General features: G+C 41.6%; 2 protein-coding genes across 2 annotated transcripts; one reads left to right on the plus strand and one right to left on the minus strand.

Moving 5' to 3' along the window:
- Positions 1-2293: 2293 nt before the first annotated feature.
- On the plus strand, positions 2294-5478 carry gltpd2b (glycolipid transfer protein domain containing 2b). Its single transcript, XM_070918037.1, has 4 exons — positions 2294-2363; positions 4318-4376; positions 4561-4739; positions 4869-5478. Exons 1-4 carry the CDS (start codon positions 2294-2296, stop codon positions 5476-5478), a joined length of 918 nt encoding a protein of 305 aa, XP_070774138.1.
- Positions 5479-11130: 5652 nt separating this feature from the next.
- On the minus strand, positions 11131-17968 carry atp1b2b (ATPase Na+/K+ transporting subunit beta 2b). The gene is made up of 8 exons (XM_070917345.1): positions 17878-17968; positions 12971-13099; positions 12768-12875; positions 12362-12567; positions 12028-12087; positions 11769-11795; positions 11403-11498; positions 11131-11298 (listed from the first exon to the last, which is right to left on the minus strand). The coding sequence occupies exons 1-8, from the start codon at positions 17966-17968 to the stop codon at positions 11131-11133; spliced, it is 885 nt and encodes a 294-aa protein (XP_070773446.1).
- Between the last annotated feature and the right edge of the window lie 3564 nt (positions 17969-21532).

A 21532-nucleotide genomic window follows, 5' to 3' on the forward strand; every position in this document is an offset into this window, starting at 1 on the left:
TCCGTATAGCTGAAGCCAAGAATTTTCCTCTCAACTCTCAATTTTGCAAAATGGCAGACAGCCGTGAGTAACTGTTTTCATAGCAAGTGCTATAAATATAGCTTCATTCAGTGAAGCAGTTGTAGAGTTAATGCGGTTGGACCAAGATCTGTATTTGAGTATGCAATGACCACAATTCTTAAATCCGCAGTGCCTATTGTGCATCCATCATATTAGCAAATGTCTTAAAATGTACTATGCACTCATTCACTCACAATGTAAACCTCTGTTGTGGGATTTACATGCAATGTTGAATGCTTGTTGCAAATAGAAGCTTGAAACTTCAGACCAGGGTTGTACCTCATCCCACCAGCCGCTGGGGGTCACATCCACAAGAACCAATCACAATTGTGCAACGTTTTTTTCATTTGCTTTTGAACGTATGCACTGTTGCCATCACAATCAATCATCCAGCTCTGGAGATTTCTGCTCTATTTTAAACAAGTGAGCAAAGTGGATTACATGAGTAATCCTGGTGCTGTGGCGAAATGTTTTGACTCTCCAGATGTGTTTCTCAATAATGCTGTGCAGCAACTTTAGTGCACAAGATGGTGGAAAATCCAGAGCGGTGGTGTCTGACAGTGACAAAATACCTCTTTCCCGCTCTGCTGAAGCTCCATACATAAACATACTCACACAGTGTAAATTCAAACCATGTGTTTTAGTCTACTAGTGCCGTGCATCAGAAATATACAGCGTTTTTAGCACAGACAAACATACATTTTTAAGAACTATATCTGTTTTAAAATGTATGTTATTTCATCAGAACATTTAATTAGAGACTAGCAGCTGTGTGGAGTCAAACAGTTCAAGTCTTCTGAAAGGGTCACATGTTTTCACAGGGATTCAGTCTGTCCGTTGCTGCCTGTTTCAGATGGGATCACCCATTGGTTGCACGGAGTGAAAGCCCCATGACCGGCCCCTCCCAGCCAAGTCATTAATGCCCCTGCTTTCACTATTTTCCCGCTCCTCTGCTGAAAAATACCATTGTTAAGTCCCTCTTCACAAGCACACATGTGGTTTGGCTTGAGTGTGGAGTTCAATGTCTGTTCACCTTCCCCCACAGCAGCAGCAGCAAACCCAGTGATAGGGACCAATCAGTGGGTTTCCCCTGATAGTGATAATCATGGGAACACCCTGCATGTGTTACATCAGTCTCAGACTTTAGACTTCAATAATTGAATGACATCACGAAATAATTACCATTTAGAAATCCCAAATAATATAGAATATGAGTCAACGTTTCAAAAAGATATGGTGACAAGAGAAATTTCCTACTATGTTTATGTAGAGCTGCAGATGTCTTTGTCATATCTAGTATTAGATTAGCATGAATGGACAAATCTTTGTTTCTTTTGCCGTCTCAGCACAGATAAGCTTGGTTAGACTTTGTTATTCATTGACAAACATGGATTTGGTATCACATTCCTCTTTGTTCAGCCACCAACAGGAGATTGTGTTGTCCCACAAATGAATCAATACAGATGTTTAATCTAGGTTGTTTTGACTTTGACAAAGTGATATATATAAAAAGTAGGGAGGAAATAATGCATTTGTTTACATTTAGAGAGTCATATGTTTCATGTTATACCCTTATTTAAACCAACACTGTTGTAATGTGTGGTGGTGGTCTCAATGTTGTGTGTGAATGAGTTAGAGAGAGAGAGAGAGAGAGAGAGAGAGAGAGAGAGGAGGGTGGAGGTGGTGGGAGGAGAGGAGAGGGAGCAAGTGTTTACTCGAACCTACCAGGAACATATCACATATATGGAAGATGAATCTTGAGGAAGGAGGTTACTGGCGGACAAGCTCTGTTTTATCAGCAAGTGGCTGCGCTCGGCTGATCTCTGGACCCTCAGATTGAGCAACACAATAAGAGACAGGCAGCTTCCAAATCAGTCAGAAACAAAGGCAGGATAGAGGAAAGATGTGAATCAGGGAAAGTCAAAAAAGAAAGAGCAACAACAGGCTGAGTGGTAACAGTGTGACGAGGAAGAACATCAGTTGTAAAACAGGATTAAACATTGATAGGCGCTCTTTGAGGTGGAATGGTTCAGAGAGCCTTTTATTTAGGGTTTTTGGGGAGAGTATGACAGATTTGAGAGGACAGGGAGGGGGTCAGAAGCAGGGGTCCGGTAGGGCGTAATTGTGGTGACAGCCAGTGCAAGGACTCATGTGAGACACAGAGGAATTAAAAGATAGGGACTGAGAGAAGGAACAGAGAGGGGACTGGCCAGACCCAAAACTGGACTTCAGTATGGGTGTTAAGAGCAAGGCTGCTGCAGCTATCGTAGTCCTGCTGCTGTTCCTCGGCTCCCTGTGGCTCCGTGAGTATTTCTGTGTGTCTGTTTGTGTGTGTGTGTGGTTTTGTACCATTAATCTATACAATCCCTCCCTTGTGTGAAATGCATATGCTCCAGGTCAGGAATGTGTCACATGGTGTGGGGGCTGCAGAATCGAGCATGGTGGTCACACCACTTTTTGCTCACTCTTTATGCTCAAAAGTAACTTTAACAACAACATGACGTGCGATTTGACATGTTATTGGAATGTGAGATGACAACATTAACTATTTTGTGAGCTATTTTCAGTCACATCGGATAAACTATTATCGTTATATACATACTTTACACACATTTTGTAGACAAATATTCTTGGCATATAATGACATCTAAAGATCTATAATACAAAACATCACCAAACTCTTTGTATCTTATTGTAGGAATCTTTCTTATTTGAAGATAAGTAAAGTAAGTAAAATAACTATGTCTTTGCTTGACTTAAAATTCTAGTATGACAAAATAAGTTCAGCACATAAGAAATAGAAAAAGGTATCTTGTAGTATAAGAAAATGAATAACTTTTCAACCCAAAAGTCAACAAAACATTTTATAAATCTATATTATTATGGGAAAAACTTCAAAGGAACTGGTAAGCAGTGTAACAATGTTCAGCTGTGACCATGTGATCTTTTTATGAAGATTGGATTAAAATTTGAAGATTTGAGAGACTCAAGTCAGAGTGCAAACTGAGCTGAAAGGTTTTCAGAAGCATTTTGGAAGTATGAACAGTCAGCTCTGCGTCCTCATAGTAACTAATTAGGAAACTTAAATTTAGATACGGCTCTCAGTTTGTCGTGGCGAGACGACTTCACATCCCTCTTGACAGTTTTGGCAACATCTACAGTGGGTCACTGTCGAGTTAGAAATATGTTTCTGACAGCTGCTAGACGGGCTCTGTGTTTAGCTCAGCGAGGCTAACTAGCCAGGCTACCTGACAGGAAGCTCAGCAGGTCAGGAGAGTCTTCCAACGTTAGTTTGGAGGCTGAACTTTTGTGGTGTTTCGGTTCAGTGACTTCGTGACTGGGTGCTGCACTCACGCATCAAATTAGTGAACGACATCACTAACAGCTTTTATGGCTTTTGGTTGTAAGGTAGTTGGATACACCAGTCCCCAATGTGCAGTCTGAATCCCTGCAGGGGCCTCTGGGGGGATGCCAGGAGGTCCCAAATAAAACAGAGGAATAGTTTGACTTCAGTAAGCTGACTTCACTCAGGCATAAACCGCAGTTAAATTGAACAAGGCATGCTCGGAAAAGCTGGGAGGAACCCACAAATTCACAAAGTGAAGGCCCTGATTTGAATTTGAAGATGTACTGTATAACAGTCTTCAAATTAATTTAATCGTTATTTTCATACAACTTATCTTGCTATATAGTATAATAATGGTGTGTGTGTGTGTGCGTGTATGGATCTTGTGGCCCAATAGAGGCATGCAGTTATAGAATTCAATAGGGCCTCAAAATTGATCAGCAGCTTGTGCACGTGATGTGTGCTGAGGAAGTCAGTGTTTGAGATGGTCTATTAAAACCACAGGGTTTGCTTTGTCACAGGCTGGAAACAGCTCAAAAAGGTTTAAAACTCAACATCTGCTGTCAAAAGACATGTTATTTGCTGCCATAAGAATGCTTGTCTTTGTGGGATATGTTGTACAATACGATCTGGAATTAATCAAGAGTGTAAGAAGAAATAGAGTCAGCCGTTTCATAATCAGTTTCTCGTGTTAACAGGGAAACAGATCTGTCCCATGACAGTGATTAGAAAATAAAAAGGATACTCTTTTGTAAATTAAAGTGGCTATGATCGATATTTTTATAATGATGTATGAAATCACAATGTGTTTGACACAGAGCTGCAGTAAACCTGCAGTATCATGAGAAAATAAAAAGTCAAAAATCTAAAGCTAACTGTTCTCTTGTTTCTCTTACAATATGTCACTGCAGAAGGAGGTTTGGATTACCACTGGGATTCTTGTTTAAAAGGTTATAATCAGGGGAATAAGGTAAGAGCACAAGCACATTTTAAATCACTTCATCACTTATCACGTTTCCTCCACAGGGTTGACTTTGTGAAGCAGATGGCTAATTTGAATGTGGTGAATCACTTCCGCGTTCTCTCTTTCTTTGTCCCCTGTCGATCGCCCCCACACACACACTCACACACGCCTCCCATCCCCCCACTGTTAGATTCACCAGCTGTACAACAGCAGTGGGGCCGATGGGGCTGAGGGCTCGCAGGTCCTGGAGGGGTGCCCTGGTCAGACCTTCCAGGTGTCACTGCTGCTCTCCCACCTGCTGGCTGCACCGGCCTACACCTCCGACGTGCTGCTGCAGCCGTATCTGTCCAGCTGGGACGAGCTCGTGAGGTGAGATCATCAGATGAAGCAGTGAGAGAAAGATTCATTTACAGCCACTAAAAAGAATGAAGTAATTCATGGTTTATGGCATAATGGACTCTGTAAGATGATTCATCCTGTCCTGTGTTACTCCTCCAGGTTTATGGAAGCTCTGGGCCCGATGGTGGGACTGATATCTAAAGAGATAGAAAGCAAGACCTCTATAATCCGCCAACTGGCCCTGTTGTCAGAAGAGAACCCTGAAGCAGAGCTTGGCCCAGATGTACACTCAATAAACACAGAGGCTGGGACAGAGAGAAATCTGGAGGCCTCAGAGCACACTGGTGCTTATCACTCTGTGCGCTCCATGATCTGGGTGGAGCTGAACCGAGGAGTGGTGGACTTCCAGCAACAGACAGACTCTGGGTGCCGGACTCTGCTGCGTCTGCATCGCGCTCTGCTCTGGCTGAAGCTCTTCCTAGAGAAGCTGGCTGAGACACCGGTGGCTGGCCGGCTCAGGAGCCCCTCAGAGCTGTGTCGCGAGGCCTACCAGACCACCCTCGCGAACCACCACACCTGGTTCGTCCGCAGGGCCGCCGAGCTGGCCTTCATTGCCATGCCAGAGCGGGGTTTCTTCTTCAGGCTGGTGTGCGTGCAGAACCAGGAGGAGCTGAGTGCAATGCTGAACAGAGTGGTTCAGGCCATTGGAGAGGTTTACAACAGGACACAGAAAGCCCTGGAGGACAATGGCATGCTGGACTTGCCTTAGAAAAGGGGACTATCAGACTGGTTTTGCACTGTCCTCCTGGACATCACACTTAAGTGTCCAGCTTTAAACTAGGTGAAACATAAAACTAAAATTCACATGTGCCATTTTTTCCACCCAACCAAAGTGCTGTGTCAACAATCAACTAACACTGAAAGTCAGTTTGCTTTCAGTCTGTAGACATTCCTCATTGAATTTAATGATATCACGGCTCTACCTATCCTCACCTTAGAGGCATTTTTAAGGCAGCTGGTCTTGCGCTTAGGCTGACTTAACACAGACTGTGAATTATTTAAGCAGATGGACACAATAACATGAACACCACACATCTAATGCAAGCTATTGCAACAACAACCCTGCGATAAATACAACATTGGTGAAGTTTAGGGAGGAATCCTTGTGCCTACCCCCACCCACGTGTGATTGGTAATTTTTTTACATTCAAAACTCTATTGAGAATGACTACTGTTTTAATTGTAGTTAATGCTTGGTGATTTAGTCTGCTACCTCAGAGATGCCTATTTCTAGATGCCTTGTAGCCCTAAAATCTGGGACCAATCTATCCTGATTAAAGAGGTATTACACCAAAAAGAAATCAATATATGAAGAACAAAGGACAATATGGTGCTTCACACTAACTGTGGCAGAGTATTCATTTCTCAGTTTTACACTGTAAGTTTTTGTATCATGTTCAGAATGATTAAATATCTGTGGAAACAAAACAAAGACAGAATCTAGTCTCCTTTTTTCTGACAGTCTGTCTCAGTAATGTGGGAACTTCGACATTTAAATGCCACTGAACTCTTGTGTAATGTTATTCACCATCCAGCAGAGGTTCCAGTGCTCCACTGCAGACTAATCTTCCCTTTTCTAACGTCTTGGTGGATATAATCTGCTCTGCGTGACACTCTTACCTGGAAACAGCCTTGTGGCATCATGACCAGCTTTTTGAACTCAAATGCAAAGGGTTTTTTTCCTTGTAATATCTCTTTGTCTGTTAGAAAAATATAAAATGACATGGCTTAAAAATGAGAAAAGTCCTGATTTGAGGAATATCAAAGGGTTGCAGATTATTCAGGATTATATATAATATGTAGAATGTGTGTGGAACAGAGAGAATAGCATGTGTAGGTATCAGACACTGGCGCTACTCTTGATCAGACTATTTTAAACCCACAAATACCTCTAATGCTACGTAATCCTGGCTTTCTCCCGCTTCCTGTGCTGCACTCTCTCTTTCTGAGGAGGAGACAGTGAAGAAAAGAGAGATAAGGATAGAGCCTGAAGCCACGGAGTGAACAGGAGACAGGAGCTGGTTGAAGGTCAGGAGGCGGAAATGCACTTCAGCTGTAATCTTGTCAAGCGCTTGGCGGCAGACTATATTAAAGCAACTCCTAAAGGGGAAAAAAACCCTAAAACAGGATTCACATATTTCTGACCTTGGGTCGATCAATATTTATGATTATGATGGAGAATCCAGCTAAGACTTCAATCTGTGACCTTTGACCCATGATGGAGTGTAGGAGGATGACTTATTCACTTCCTCTTGATACTCTGGTGAAAATAAAGTGCAGAGATTCACTTCACACATAAGAACATAAGACTGTCATGTCACGTGGCAAGATGGACCCCTACTCTGTTTGGCTGTTTCACTTGTTACCATGCACCAGTATGTGTGCACAGGTTAACACTGGTGTCCACTGGTGCTGCAAACTGTGAGGATTACAGTGAATGAGATTAAGATTATATCCACTTGACACTACTTTTGACACTGGCTGGCTTCTGTTTCAGTCCCCTACAAAGGCTGTTTGATTCATAATATGCCACGATGAAAGGATCCACATTGGCATTATTCCACTTCAATCTTTGTGTCTGTCCATGATCCCTTCTCTCATTCTATGATGATGCCAAACATTAAAGGAAAGATGACTGAGAGGCAATAATGAACGTGTGAGTCTGAGTTCCCTTAAATGACATTTATTTATTTCTCTATCTTGGTTTGCAGTAAACATGAGCAAAAATATACATACAGTAAGAGCAAAAAATAAAGATCCAGAATAGAATTATCATCCTTTTGGGGTGAGAGTATCTAAACAAATTTCATGGATTTCTTTCTTGAAACTATCCTTGCACCACAGTCTTAGGCAATAGTACGATTTAAGACGAGGGGGTTGGGTAGGAGGGCTTATGAGGTTTGTTGAAATTATTCCTTATTTGAAACAATTAATAATTGACTCTCTCTGACATTTGCGTTGGGCCTTGTTGTAGTTTTGTTCTGAAAAGTCTCTGAAGGTTTTGCACGTGAAAGTTCTCAGAAAGCACAGCTCATTCAGGTGTATTGTGTGCATCAGTTTACAATTAATGACTTAATCCTGATGCAGTAGACCCCAGTGTTCAGAGAGCTTTCATTGCAAACTTAACAAGCTCCAAATATAAAGGACTCAAACGATGACCAGAACAAGTGTTTCTACATAAAAAAAACAAAAAACTTTTCCAACCAAGCTGTTAACATTTTGCCATTCGTTGAATTAAATGATGAAAACCTACCACGTAGCTCCCATACCATGATACAATCCAAGCTTATACATTCTCTCCTCTTTACAACAAAATAGCAATAAAAAATACTCTTTTATAAACAAAACAATACTTTTTATATTGTTCCATCATGATAATGCAAAACTGCCTGAATGCAATATCTGTGTATTCTTACTTTTTCTTAATTGCTCTTGATGCCACTTGTTGCACTGATTTTGTTACAGCCTTACAGCCAATAAATACATCATACAGCCACACGGGAAATAAATATATTGCTTTTTGAGGACATCTCCAAAGAAAAAAAACAGATAAATGGAGATAACAGGAAATAACATTCGGTGACACTGGGGAACAACACTGTCTGTCCACCAGGAGGCACTGTTATGTTGTAGAGAGACATGTTCCTTTTGTGCGTATTATTATTATATAAGAGTAGGCCTTTGAATAACATGGGGTGTTTAGCCCTCCACCTGCATCCTACAGTATCTCATGAGATCCTTGCTCAGATCTGCTGCTGAGGATGTGTCAGTGCAGAGCAAATAAATCAAATTCTAACTATCATGGAGATCTTTGGTTGAAGAACTAATCCTCACATGCACATGAGTAAAACAAGAGTGTCCAATTAGGTGATGAAGCATTTTATTCGCTGTGATTTAAAAGGGCTTCAATTTGCTCATGATCAGGGGAAAATAGGATTGAATGCACTGATAGAAAGATATGAGAAAAAAACGAGCTTTATCCATTTTGAAGACAGTGAATCACGCGTTTGACACAAGGAGGAGGAGCGACAAAGTAGGGTAAAGAAGTTCAGCGTGCCTGCTCTGGATTAGCCGACCAGATTAAGAGATTACAGTGAAATTAAGTAAGTGTTGCAGGAATGCCAGAGGAGAAATGCATGTGAACTGGTCGGTGGATTCTAAAATGAGCGCATCCTTCATTATGAATAACCCCTCCGATAGAGATCAGATAATCACATTAGATCTAATTGTCTTTCTGTCTTTCTTTGTCAAGTCTGCATCAGATAATGAGGTCCTCTTTAGACCACTGTGAGATATTTGAGAGCATACTGGGAAACACATTGCTCTGAGAGAAATTAAGTGGCGGAGTCGAGCCAGACCTTAATGTGAGTGAACAGATGCTCGCGTTCCACATTCGCCGCGTTGACATTGCAGGATCACAGTCACATTGGTTCCATTTTGTAGCCGTGCCAAGGTGATATGTGCCTGAGTTTAAAGGTGTGACTCCACAGATTTCGCCGGCCAGTATCTGCAGGTGTTTCTTACAATTTTGTGTGCCTGTATTGCACAATGAATGCACGTTAAGTAAACAGCTCCAGCACCAGGCCTAATCTATGATGTGATGGTTGTCTAGTTGTCACGGTGGCTTAGCCTTCAGACAGTGGAGAATACTACAACAACAACAAAAAAACAAATATCCTTTTCTATGTGGTCAAGGAAGCAAATCTCCAGTTTTGGTCATTTCCTACAGGCCTATAAAACAAAACTCTGGTGCACTAACAACTCACATATTCAAGACTCTAGTTAAAAGAATTTGTAAACTATACATTTTGATATCCTGGATGAATATTTTAGAGGATGACAATGAGTATGGATGAAACAAAGGGAGCAAACACACACTTTCTAAATCCTTCTCCTCCAAAACTGTACATTAATTAATTCAACTCAGCTTCACAAAAAAAGATCAAAAAAGCACACTTCCAGTGCAAATCAATACAAAATATGACAATAGCATCTATTTCTGATACATATGAAATAGATGCAATACACGCAAGAAAAAAAACCCTCTAAATATTTTTGTTTAAATTGATTAGAAATTGCAAATGGCTGTTGGTTTAACTTTGGGGATAAAATGATGGACACAGTGACAGGGAGTGTAACGTCATTGTGCAGCAGGAGGATCTCTTCCGCTGTTTTCATTTGATATTCACGTGGTTGTTTGGGAAGCTTCATGTTTTTGTCAACCTAACGAGATGTTGTAAGACGTCTGAAACATGACTGATGGACTGTCTCCTATCGTAATTCATTTGGCATCAGTGCCATTGAAATGACCGTATGACCCAGTGTTTTATAAGCTTCTCTCAGGTCGTGTGAATATTAGTCCAAAATAATTATCATTTAATGGACGTCTTCTCATCTGAAGAATAGACTCAAGCATTCATAATGTATGCCACGTAATGAATATTGCACATTGCATGCAACTTCCCGACCTACAGTATGAAATGGGACCTGTGAACGGAACACACACACACACGCGCAAACACACACACACACACACACACACACACACACACACACACACACACACACACACACACACACACACACACACACACTCTTAAAGGTTTTGACCTCTACTGTAACTCCCTTTTTTTTGGAGATGCCTATCTTACTGTATGCTGTTATCGCGCACACACACACACACACACTTGCTGTGTGTGGGTAGATTACAGTGTGGTCCCTCCTGGTGGTCAGTGGTTTAACATAACCTTATTTCACACTTAGCAGAGAGGTGGGACACAGGGGCCTCCTGCCCTCATAGCACACTAAAGACAATACACACATGCAAAATGGCTTCATCTCTGCATCCATCCACCAAGATATATGCGAGTCTGTTGGATTATTCTTTTAAGTGCAACAAAATAGACGTACATATAAGGTTATGATACCGTATAAATACTGTAGATATACACCTTTTGTATTGTAATTTGTGTATATTCATATATAGAGGGATACTCTATAAGGAGGCAGCAGGAGGGGAGCAGCAATAACGTGTTAATGTTGCTGATCCTTGCAAACTTTGAAAACACATGTTCACATCCTTTATATCCCCTAGTTTGTCATGCAGTATAAATAGACCTCAAACTAATTTACAGAAAATAATTTGTCCCAAAGCTCACAGACAGAAATAATGACAGGATTACCACCCTTTTGTTCTGGCCTCATGTCGTCACACAACTGGACAAACAGTTGCCCAAAAAAAAAATTTGGGGGGTTGTAAACAAATCCTAAAAAGGGTGTGAATACTGAGATTGGTTTCTGTGTATGTGCAATGTTGCAGAGAATGAAGAAAGTAGTTTTCAGGAGAGGAAAAGGGGGCAACCTAGTTATTAGTGTTGATCCTCAGCTTGAAAGACACTCTTCCAGCAAACTTGTCTCTTTCACTTCCAATGGGAATGTTGTTGGCGTTGATCTTGCACTCGATGTTGACATCTTGATTGGCAGTAATGTTAAGGAACTTGACGGCAACCAAAGGCTGAGAGTAGTTCACCTGCGAAAACAGATCCAACGACACCTTTAGACGCAGGAACCAATGTATTCTGTTTGTCACATCTTTAATAAACTGTCAGGAGATGGATTTAAGACACATCTTACCTGAGCTTTCTTGCCATAGTAAGGGTAGTACATGAGGTTGAAAGTGCCATTTGGAGGGAAGTACATCAACTCTCCAATTTTCTCAGTGTCTTCTCTCTGAGGTGAGGTGAGGTTAAAAACAACTTAATCAGTTACAGCCTGAAAGATCCCTTCATACGTGTAAAAGAGGAGGAGGTGAGCCTCATTAATCGCCTTCTTTTCTCTAAATCTCATTTCCCAACACGCCCACACTCTACTAGCAGTCTATTTTGTGCCAAACACCGCATCTTGATCCATATATATACATATAACTACAATCTACACTACTACGATGCATGTTTAAACATAATCTACAGTCTAAAAACACAGGTTCTGTCCTGTTCTTACCCATTCATCTTTGCCAATTTTGTATCTCTGAGAGTGGGAAAATTAATGGAGTGCAGTGGAAAAAAGACGAGCAACATACACAAGTGGTGTGAGTGACATGCAATACAGACATGGTAGTTTTAACACAGACATTAAAGAGAGTGGATATGAGTGATAGGTGCCATATTGCAGGTTGGAGTCGGGCACAATAGCTATGAATGGGCTGAAATCCAAATTGTCATGTTAAGCCTTTCATTGTGAAAGACAATAAGGGGGTTACCTTTGCGCCACAGGTGACAAACGGAGCCTGTCCGTTCTTTCCTGGCAGCATCCCAATCACCTGGTGAGAAAGAAAGACAACACATCTCCAGCACCCATTCCCATTTCACTTTTATTCAACCGCCGAGGAATGGGAAATCATGTTTACAGTTGCTACAACATTAATGCCAGATATCAACAATAAAGGCAGTAACCAATGATTATAATCTTATTTAATACTAACTTTCTTTTTTTACTGGGATAATCCTTCCCTTATTCCCAACCAGTTCTATTATCTGTCACTCCATGTCTCCTAGCAACACCATCCCTTTCCCTTCCCTCTTTCTCTTTCATACCCGATTCAGCTTGATGATGATGCATGGCTTGCCATCCTGGTATCCATAGTAACGGTCATTGATTCCAGAGCAGTCCTCCAGAATGTTGCGGCTGAACTGACAGGAGCGCTTCGGGTTGTTCTTCACTTCGCCGCTGTCGTCCTGTATGAAGTACTTGTCTGGGGGGCACTCGTCGTTTTTCTGGGCCTGGATGGAGGCGTTGTAGGCTGCAGGGGAGAGAGCGGGGGTAGGGTTTATTTTGTTTGCAAGGGCTTATGACTCAACTAAAACCCCCGGTGCAAGCAATCTCCTACCCGCTGACTGTAAAGGAATTATCTCTTATTAGGTAAAAACAATTCATTCTAGATTGTTGGATAATCCACAGCAGTAAGCTTTTTGAGTCACTGTACGAGAGAGCCAGACTTACGTGCCAGGAACTTGTCCAGAGCCTGAGCGTACATGTCCCAGCTCTCGGTGTTCTGGATGTTATAGACGATCTCAAAGGTCTCATCTGCTTTGGGTCTAATCACCATGCCTGTGAGTGACAGAGAGAGACGGCAGAGAGGTCACAACACCGCGGCAAGGACTGTGACCTGCGTTCATGCAGTTTGTGTCATTAGTTAACAGCACCTGGTGTGGAGAGCCTGTCTTGCCAGGTCGGTTTGTGGTCGTCCAAGGTCTGCAGCATGACATACATGGTGAGTGTAAACATGCCGGCCAGGAAGATGTAGAAAACTACATAGAAGAGAAGAATAAGACCTGCAGACAAGGAGAGAAGAGAGTTGTATCAACTGTGTGAAATGTCATCAAGCGTGTTATCACAGAAGCAATAGATCCAATTATTCAACTTATTAGACCATAATCCTTCTGTACATTCAGCATTTTAAACTTGTCTGTTATTCAAGAGGAAATTAGTCGGCCTACAGCTTACTGAGAAAAGGTAAATCATGCAAATATGTATTATTTCATGGAACACTGTACAGAAAGATTTACTAAAAATAAATGTGTCTCACAAATCCTGTGTTCATATTAGTAATGATTAACTAAACCTATGTGGCTATTCGGTAGCTAGCTAGCTAAACAGCTAGGCTAACTAGTGTCCCTGCTAAATTCAAGAAGTCATGGTTTCTTTTCCCCAAATTGTTTTATAAATGTTGCTAAACACTTAATATAATCTTTAATTGTGATGCACTCACTCATATATTAACACACAAGGTTTTAAGTCTGTCTTTGTATTGGTAGCCTGGAGACAAAATCTTCACCTCACTTCACTTTAACGCCAATGAAATCAAATTTGTTTTAAATCCATTTTTAAACATGTAAATTGGCCTTTGTAGTAACTAGCACGTATTGTCTAAGAACAAAACGGCAATGTATTGAAAAACTAGATGGATTGAAATAGTATTAAACTAAGCATTAAACAAACATTTTGTAATTTCCACACCATTGCAATACCAAAGAAGCGCTGCAAGCAACACCCCTTACCTTATGATCAAATTGGATCAGACAATGTGGAAAATTACATCAGTAATATGTTCTGAACTTGACGCTGTGGAGAGGTTCAGCATGTCTAAACATAATGTAATATTGCCTGTGTTTACGTGTTGCTCACTTGCTTTACTGTTTTATTATTCATTATGAAAATTATGATTATATTGTGGAAACAATTTTTTTTCTTTTGCAATGATTGCTGTATCCAGACTTCTATGTCTCACAATACACCCGTTGAGCTGGTGGCATTACAATGGAAGGTTTTCGATTTATGCATGAAGGCTACTTTAACAACATCTGCAACTTTCGGTAAGTGCATTCCATTTCATAATTACCGCAATGCGCACAAACATTTTTAAGCATGAATAATCCGACATCTGAATTTATAATGGAATCCGTTTTAATAAACTGCTGCGGCTGCATTGTGTTGTGTTTGTGTGGCCACTTTCTGACACAACATGATCACAGGAGGCCAGTTAATCCTCATTAAACTATAGAGGCGCTTCATTCCATCTGCCACATCTGCCTCTCTCTTTCTCACTCACACACGAACAGCCGTCCTTTACAACATGGTCGAAAATGAAGTTACTTCTATCAATTAATGGTCAAAACATAAACTGTATTTGCTTTTGTCATATTCTTGCATGCAATCACGTGACGAAGCCTGAAACAGTGTGTATTAAAGCAGGATTGAATGGCTCATTATAGAGTTGCCCTGTCCACAGAGGGGGAGGAATGATGACAGAGGGGTATACGGGAGGAGAACAAGGACCCCCTGGAGACTGGGCCACAGGGTCAGGAGATTACAGGCCATCATAGACTGGGCCTACTTCATTAACAGTGTAAGAAGACCATAGTGATAATGTTACATTAGACAGAAAGTAGAGCTGCTCAAAGTGACATCTTGTTCTTCATTGCTTGTTCTGTCCAATCAACAGTCCAAAACCGAAAGATACTACATTTACATGATGTAAATCAGAAAATGAGGAAAACCTTCCCATTTAAGAAGCTAATGTTTGGAACTTTGGCTCGATAAATGGCTAGGAATTCATCAAAATCAAAATAGGTGCTTATCAATTTCTTGGTGATGAACTAATTGATTAACTGACTTGTTTCAGCACTGTCTAAAACATTAAAATGAAAAAAATATCTCATATTGCACCACTGTGTCACTGATGCATGTTATTAAATGAGAGATGAGAAATGAGGGTCAAGGCAATAACCCGATGATGTGATGTCTCCTACTTGGAGACAGCCGTTTGGTCCCATCTCAGACAGACAGTCTACACAGAGATCAGGAACACATAAATAGCATTTCCTATGACACATTCCTCATTTTAAGCATCAACACCAGAGGCCAGCGTTGGGTAGCAACTGAGTGGCCTGACCCTGTGCCTCTGCTGGATGGCCCCCAGCGTGGAGCTCACTCGCTCTGTCAGCAGGCTGAGCGCTGCATCTGCCTCCCCACACAGCCAGGCTTACAGGAATCTACAACAAAATGTCAAGGGGAAGCTGCACCACGGGGGCAATATATCTTGATGATTTAGAGCTTGTGTGTGTGTTTTGTTTTCATCCAATTGCTCCTAGAACTATTCGAATTCGAGGTGAAATGAATGAATGGCCGAGTGAGATGAGGCAGTGAGCATCCCGTCTGTCGCATGGAAAACACCCAAGCTGAGTCATTAAATATATACAGAGTCATTTCTCCGGGCCCAGGACCAAGCCGGAGGCACTACAGCGAGAGAGGCATCGGAGATAAGATGTGACAAAACAAAATGTTAAAGTGTTTTTCCCTGTCATCCAGAGGGGAGGTTGTGCTAACCACAAATATGACACCACCCAGGGGAGACTGGATGTGCACACGTGCATACAGGGTCGAGCGTGCAGGCAGGGGTGGCTTTCCCCCCTGCCAAAGAGAGTGTTAGGTTTACAGTCTGCCCTCTCCAGTCCACGCTGATGATGGACAGTGAAGCATCTCTCTTTCACCCTGGTTTTGTTTGCAGACGGCAGCTGAAAGCAAAGAACAAAAGGCCAGGGCGGGATGGTTCAGCATCCTGTGCTTTCTTCAATAATAATGGCAGGAGGTGTCTCTTTTCTTTCAGATTTAATTAGGAGGACATGCTGCTAAATTGCTTTGTAAATTAGTGATCAAACACATCTCTGAACTCAAAATGAAATGTTCTGGAGATAGAATTAATAGCACTGAGCTGTGGTTGTTTTAATTATCTTGTATATGGTCTGAAATCTTACACTAAGACCAGCATCATTAGGCCCTTTAAGGCTCTTTTCTCATGTTACATGCCTTTTGTTGTTTTTTGGAAGTGGGAGGTGCAGAACACTTAATTAGTCCTATTTTAAATAGAGGTAGTTGTTTGACCATGTTTGCCTGGTGTCAGCTGGTGGCAAAGTAACATTGAGATTGCAGGACTGTTCTACTTTATCAAGGCTATTTCCATATCATTACAGCCCTTTACACAAAGGAAGTGTTCTGTGTTTCATCCTCAAAGGGGCCTTTGATCTGAACGTACATTATACTGCATAATTAGTGTGAATGACAAATTTGCCTTTTAAAGAGACTGGCAACCCGACAAGGGTGTTTTCAGGGTGTTTTCTTGCCTTTTTCTGCGAGCGTGTCGAGATAAGTGGGTGTAGAAAATGGATGGATGGGCTGCAAGCCAGGCAGTCAAACGAGTGGAAGTAGAGGTACAGTACGTACAGTGTATGCATCAGTAGGAGAATGAGGAAGTGCTACGGGGAAACACAAGTTTAGACCTACATGTAGTGGCTAACTACAGAAATAGCCCAATTAACAAGCCTTAGAGAACACAGCTTAAAAAGGCCACCAGACCTTAAAGCACCTGGGACGCACTGAGCTGGATTAAGTCGTACACTGCGGGAGGATTCCAGCAAACGAAGCTACAGTCCACTGATTCCCAACTCTGCACTAACGTGTCCATTCAGGAAACATAATCACCAGAATACCACTGCAAGTAAAATCACTTTCAGCATTATTCAAACCACAAACACTGTGTTCAGTGTTGCATTGGAGATCATGTCCCCAGTGAAAATATAAAAAGAAAATAGAATAAGTTCCCTGAAAGTGGTTGACTTTGCTGGATCCTACATGCTGAATTGATACCCTCCCCGTCAGCCAATGAAGTCATTAGATTAGGACTAAATCCCTCACTGATTTACACTCACTGGGAGGGGCCGGGTTGGAGGTGATACAAATAGCATTTGGCCCACGGCTTTACCCAGATTAAAATGCTCCAATGTCATTACAACAGAGCCATATGTGCCCTATGATTTCATGAATCTTTGAAATAGTTGCAGGCTGGTTGTATGGCAGAAAAGAGGACAGTATGTGGCAACACTAGAGGCTGGGATTGGATCATATTTCAAAATCTCATGGTGGGGAAAAGCCTGAAAATGGATGACATCATGTTGAACACGCATTAGATAAAGCTACAGGTATACAAACCTATTTCTGCCAAACTTCAGTAACCCATGTCCCTGGAGAAAAAAAAAACTCCTCTCTGCAGCAGAATCCATGTTAGAGCTAGCTACAGCACTCTCACTGCCTCCACAGAGAGGCGCTGATGATATGCACTTTGCAACAGAGTGGAACCTGTTTCAGCAATGCTGCAGTAATCTGGCTAATTCAAACGTACAAATAAGACCATATGCCTCCACCCTTATGTTGAGCGCATTGCGCAGTGAAAGCAGTGCCATAAATTAATAAATAAAGAAAGAAAGAAACCAGGCAGGAGGGTTTTCCCCCCCACCGGCTTCCACAGTGGCGGTGCCGCAGTCAGATTTCAGCACCAGACTGTAGTGGACAGCGACCGCCACCTCATCACCTGAACACTGAGGGGGAATAATCACCTCCACCAAGTTCTGTCTGGGTACCATTCATATCACGGGTACACACTTTCCTCTCTTGAAGCATCATGCAGGAGCTTTAGATAAAGGCTTAAAGAGACTATGACAGAGACCTGTTACAGAGCCGAGGGACCGTGTTTGCTGCATTGCTGGACAGTACTCACCCCAGCTGCTCGCCGTCCTGCCCATGAACTCCCTCGTCCTCGGGTTCCATATAAAGTCCTTCCACTCGCCTTTTTCTCCATCCTTTGCCATTTTGTCATACAAGTCCGGACCCCAAACCTCTAACGAACGCGCCCTAATGCAATAAGCGCCCGGCTGCAACAATTAGCCGGAGAGAGAGAGAGAGAGAGAGAGAGAGAGAGAGAGAGAGAGAGAGAGAGAGCCTTACTGTACCGCCGCGGAGAGGCAATTAAACAGCTCTACTCAAAAACGCAGACGCACAAATGAATGGAAACTGAAGTAAAGACTGGAGCCTGTCTAATAACAGAAAAATGGATAGTAACAGTGAGAGGCAGCGTTCCTACACTCAGCACAGACCTAGTAACTGCCCTACCCCCCCAGCTCTTATCTGCATGCCGCAGAGTTTTGATGAGTGGTGCAGAAATCTAGTGATACTGCGGTAAAGCACTCCCTCCGCCTCTCTCTACAAGCACCCCCCACTCTCCAACACCCCCCCCTCCCCCCAACAACCTCATCCGTCATCCCCGACAAAGCTGCTCCCTCCTCCTCCTCCCGCCTGGCCAATCGTCTGCACCGCATCCTCCCTCCCTCACAGGCCCCGACGCATGAAAGACAACCCTCAGAGCCAATCGTGCGGTGGCTGAGGGCATCCTCTTATTGGCTCCGATGCCCGTGTCGTCACGTCCCCAAAGGAAAACCAATATAATATCCCTCTGATATTCCTACAGGACTGTACAGTGTCTGTGTTCCTCAGTGATGAATTGTTGTCCCCGTTGTGATGTTTAATTATCGATCTTGAGGTCAGCATCATATTCAGACTATAACCACGCAATGACGTTATTATTTATGCCATATTTCCTATCTACTTTGCCATGGGTCAGATAGAAGCCTGCCAGAGGGTTTCCTTTCTTTCTGTCTTTATTCTGCAGCCTCAATAAATGAGAAACAATAATGGAGGTAATTATATATAATCTAACTTTCACCTCAATATGCTGGATTTTAATGTGAATTTTCAACTCATGGTTGAGAAATTGTGAGACAAATGTAGCATTGCAGAGGCCTATTGAAAGGTAAAATGGCATGGTTTTTTTTTTGCCAGTGTAGTAACTAATCCCAGTGAGGTAACTATTCAAAATTCAAACTATGAATGTTGGTTAAACTGGGATGGATTACTCATGCATCATGCATGGAGCCACATCAGCAGCGGTAGGAGAGTGAAGGTAGCGCCCTCACCTGGACACTGAGGATGCTGCAACACCTGCTGCAGAAGTGCAGTGGGAACATAATGTCCACTTCCCCACCTTCTCCACTGTAAAACAACATGAGGCATGAAAACATGCAACGATTCTGTTTGTTGTGTAAAGTTCATTATATAAAATTTATTTATAATGACAATATCAATGCAAATATAGCACTACAGTGATTTCCAAGGTACACCGTATCTTACCATATCAATATAGTATGGCACTCATATAATGGCCACTGTTTTAGAAGACACACAAAACCAACGGCTTCTGTAAACTATTTTGGAAATGATACCTAGAGTTCCATATCAGTCTGTGAAAAGGAATCATAGTAAGGTGATTACTCGGTATCTGAAATGAAATTGGGCACAATAGTCAGTATCACTGGAACATCTTCAGTGTGAGGAATCTCTGCATGCATTGCACTTGCCCATTTCCTTCAACCTGACCTGTGTTTGTTTGAAAATGGACTCAGTAAGCTTGAAAAAAAAACCTCGACCCTCAAACACGAGCAGGTGGAACTTAAAAAACCCCCAAAAGGCCAAGCAGTGACTCTCAAACATTTAAATAGGTCTTCTTTTCACTGGGTGTACTGTACTGTACAGTTTGGTGCTAACTATCATAAAACAACAACAACCAAGAGACATTCAAGTGCTGCAATACTATTACAGAAGGGCTCACTCTTCAAGGTACAAACTTCAGTTCACGTGGCTTTCAGAAATAAAACAAATATGTAACAATAACCACTATATTAATAATGTTTCTCATGGTTAACCCCATGTGGTTGAATGAACAACACCAGTAGTTCAAGATAGCAGCAAAGTATTCAAAATGTCAAGACAACGAGCTGTTGAAATCTGTACACAAATAAAAATGAATGTAGAAAAAAAATGCATAAATAAAACAATAACACAGCTTAAAGGGAGTCTTGCATAAATTTAAATAAACAACTGTTGGACTGTGCCTTTCTTTAGAGGGCTTACTGTTTATTAGTAGAACTATGAGTAATGCATGGACTGGCTGCAGCAGATAAAGTACTTAATTCTTTTAGAAAAAACAAGTGAACAAAGTTATGTTTATACAGTATATGCTACATAATATGTATTGATTACAAGTATGAAAATGGAAATAATTGCTACATTTTCAATACAGTTGTACATATCTATTTACAGTTAATTTCTCCTAAGCGTATACCATGTTTTGTGCAGATTGTTCCAGCATTCTGTTTGAGGTGATCAATACTCACAGTCTTATCAGTTGCACCATATTGTACAGTCGGTGTTGATGGGTGTCAGTGCTTGTTTTTCTGTGTGGTGGAACTATCACTAATGTGCAACCGTGGATAAGCATGAGTGATGAAGTTTTTGTACCATTGATCTGTACCTACTGTATATTTGGCTGGACTGCACGGCATGTGCCATCTGTCACACCACCTTTTCTAATGACACCCCCAGCAATATATGCATCTTTTTATACGATTACGTGTTATCATAGTGAAGATCTGCTGTATGTAAAAGTCGGACATGATCATCTCTACACATATTCTTTTACAATACTGTATGTCTATCGTGACATGCAGAGAATGACACAGTAAATGTGACTTATTCAAGTCTTAGATATGTATGTTAGGCTAGTTGACACAGGTTTTAATTATGTTGCTCCGGCGTTGGGAGCATATTGCTATAAAATTGCAGAAACGTTGAGAAAGTAAATAGATTTACATTACAAATATGCAAACAGGTACAGTAGGTAGCTTTTACTCCTCATTGATGATTATTTGCATCCACAATGACAATCTATTGATACCAAGACATCTCATATGCATTCACGATTTCAAGAAACACTTCAATAACTTATCAATGAGTCTTGCCTTTTCTCATCCAACAGAGTTGTTTCTATGCGTGTTGGGCAGCTGTGTGTCACAGAAAATACACAATTCCTTTATGTCTCAAGTAGTCAGGAGGAAATTTGGCAACACCAATCTCAGAAAACATCCCACCCATTATTGTTAAGTTGGCGTCTTCGTTTAGTAGCAATAATACTGGCATTTTGTGACAAAAAATCATTGGCAATTAGAACACGTCAAAAAGGACATAGTACAGAGCAAGTATCACCCGGGTAAGAGATTAATTTAGTCTGATTGTAACACTTCTCCTTCTTCACCTCTTTTATCTGCATTTGTTTTTGTTTTTTCCCCAAAGTCTCCAATAACCTTCATTGCCGTTCTCAGATCAGTTTATCACACAATAAGAGCAACTTTCTCTCATTCCTCTGTGGTAATTCTGTCACCACAAACATTTAAAGAGTCTCTTATTCATTGTCCAACCATCTTCAGCTCATCTGTGTGTTTAGTCTCTCTTCAGTGCTGTACTTGCTGGCCTGTCTTTCCACC

The sequence above is a fragment of the Enoplosus armatus genome, chromosome 13 (genome assembly GCF_043641665.1).
Source record: "Enoplosus armatus isolate fEnoArm2 chromosome 13, fEnoArm2.hap1, whole genome shotgun sequence".
NCBI lineage: Eukaryota > Metazoa > Chordata > Actinopteri > Centrarchiformes > Enoplosidae > Enoplosus > Enoplosus armatus.

Coding starts and splice junctions, on each gene's coding strand:
- gltpd2b (XM_070918037.1), top strand. CDS start 2,294: ATGGGTGTTAAGAGCAAGGCTGCTGCAGCTATCGTAGTCCTGCTGCTG. Junction 2,364..4,317: donor CCTCGGCTCCCTGTGGCTCC/GTGAGTATTTCT, acceptor ATGTCACTGCAG/AAGGAGGTTTGGATTACCAC. Junction 4,740..4,868: donor AGCTGGGACGAGCTCGTGAG/GTGAGATCATCA, acceptor TTACTCCTCCAG/GTTTATGGAAGCTCTGGGCC.
- atp1b2b (XM_070917345.1), bottom strand. CDS start 17,968: ATGGCAAAGGATGGAGAAAAAGGCGAGTGGAAGGACTTTATATGGAAC. Junction 12,568..12,767: donor TCTGGACAAGTTCCTGGCAC/GTAAGTCTGGCT, acceptor TCTCCCCTGCAG/CCTACAACGCCTCCATCCAG. Junction 11,499..11,768: donor AAATTGGCAAAGATGAATGG/GTAAGAACAGGA, acceptor ACCTCACCTCAG/AGAGAAGACACTGAGAAAAT.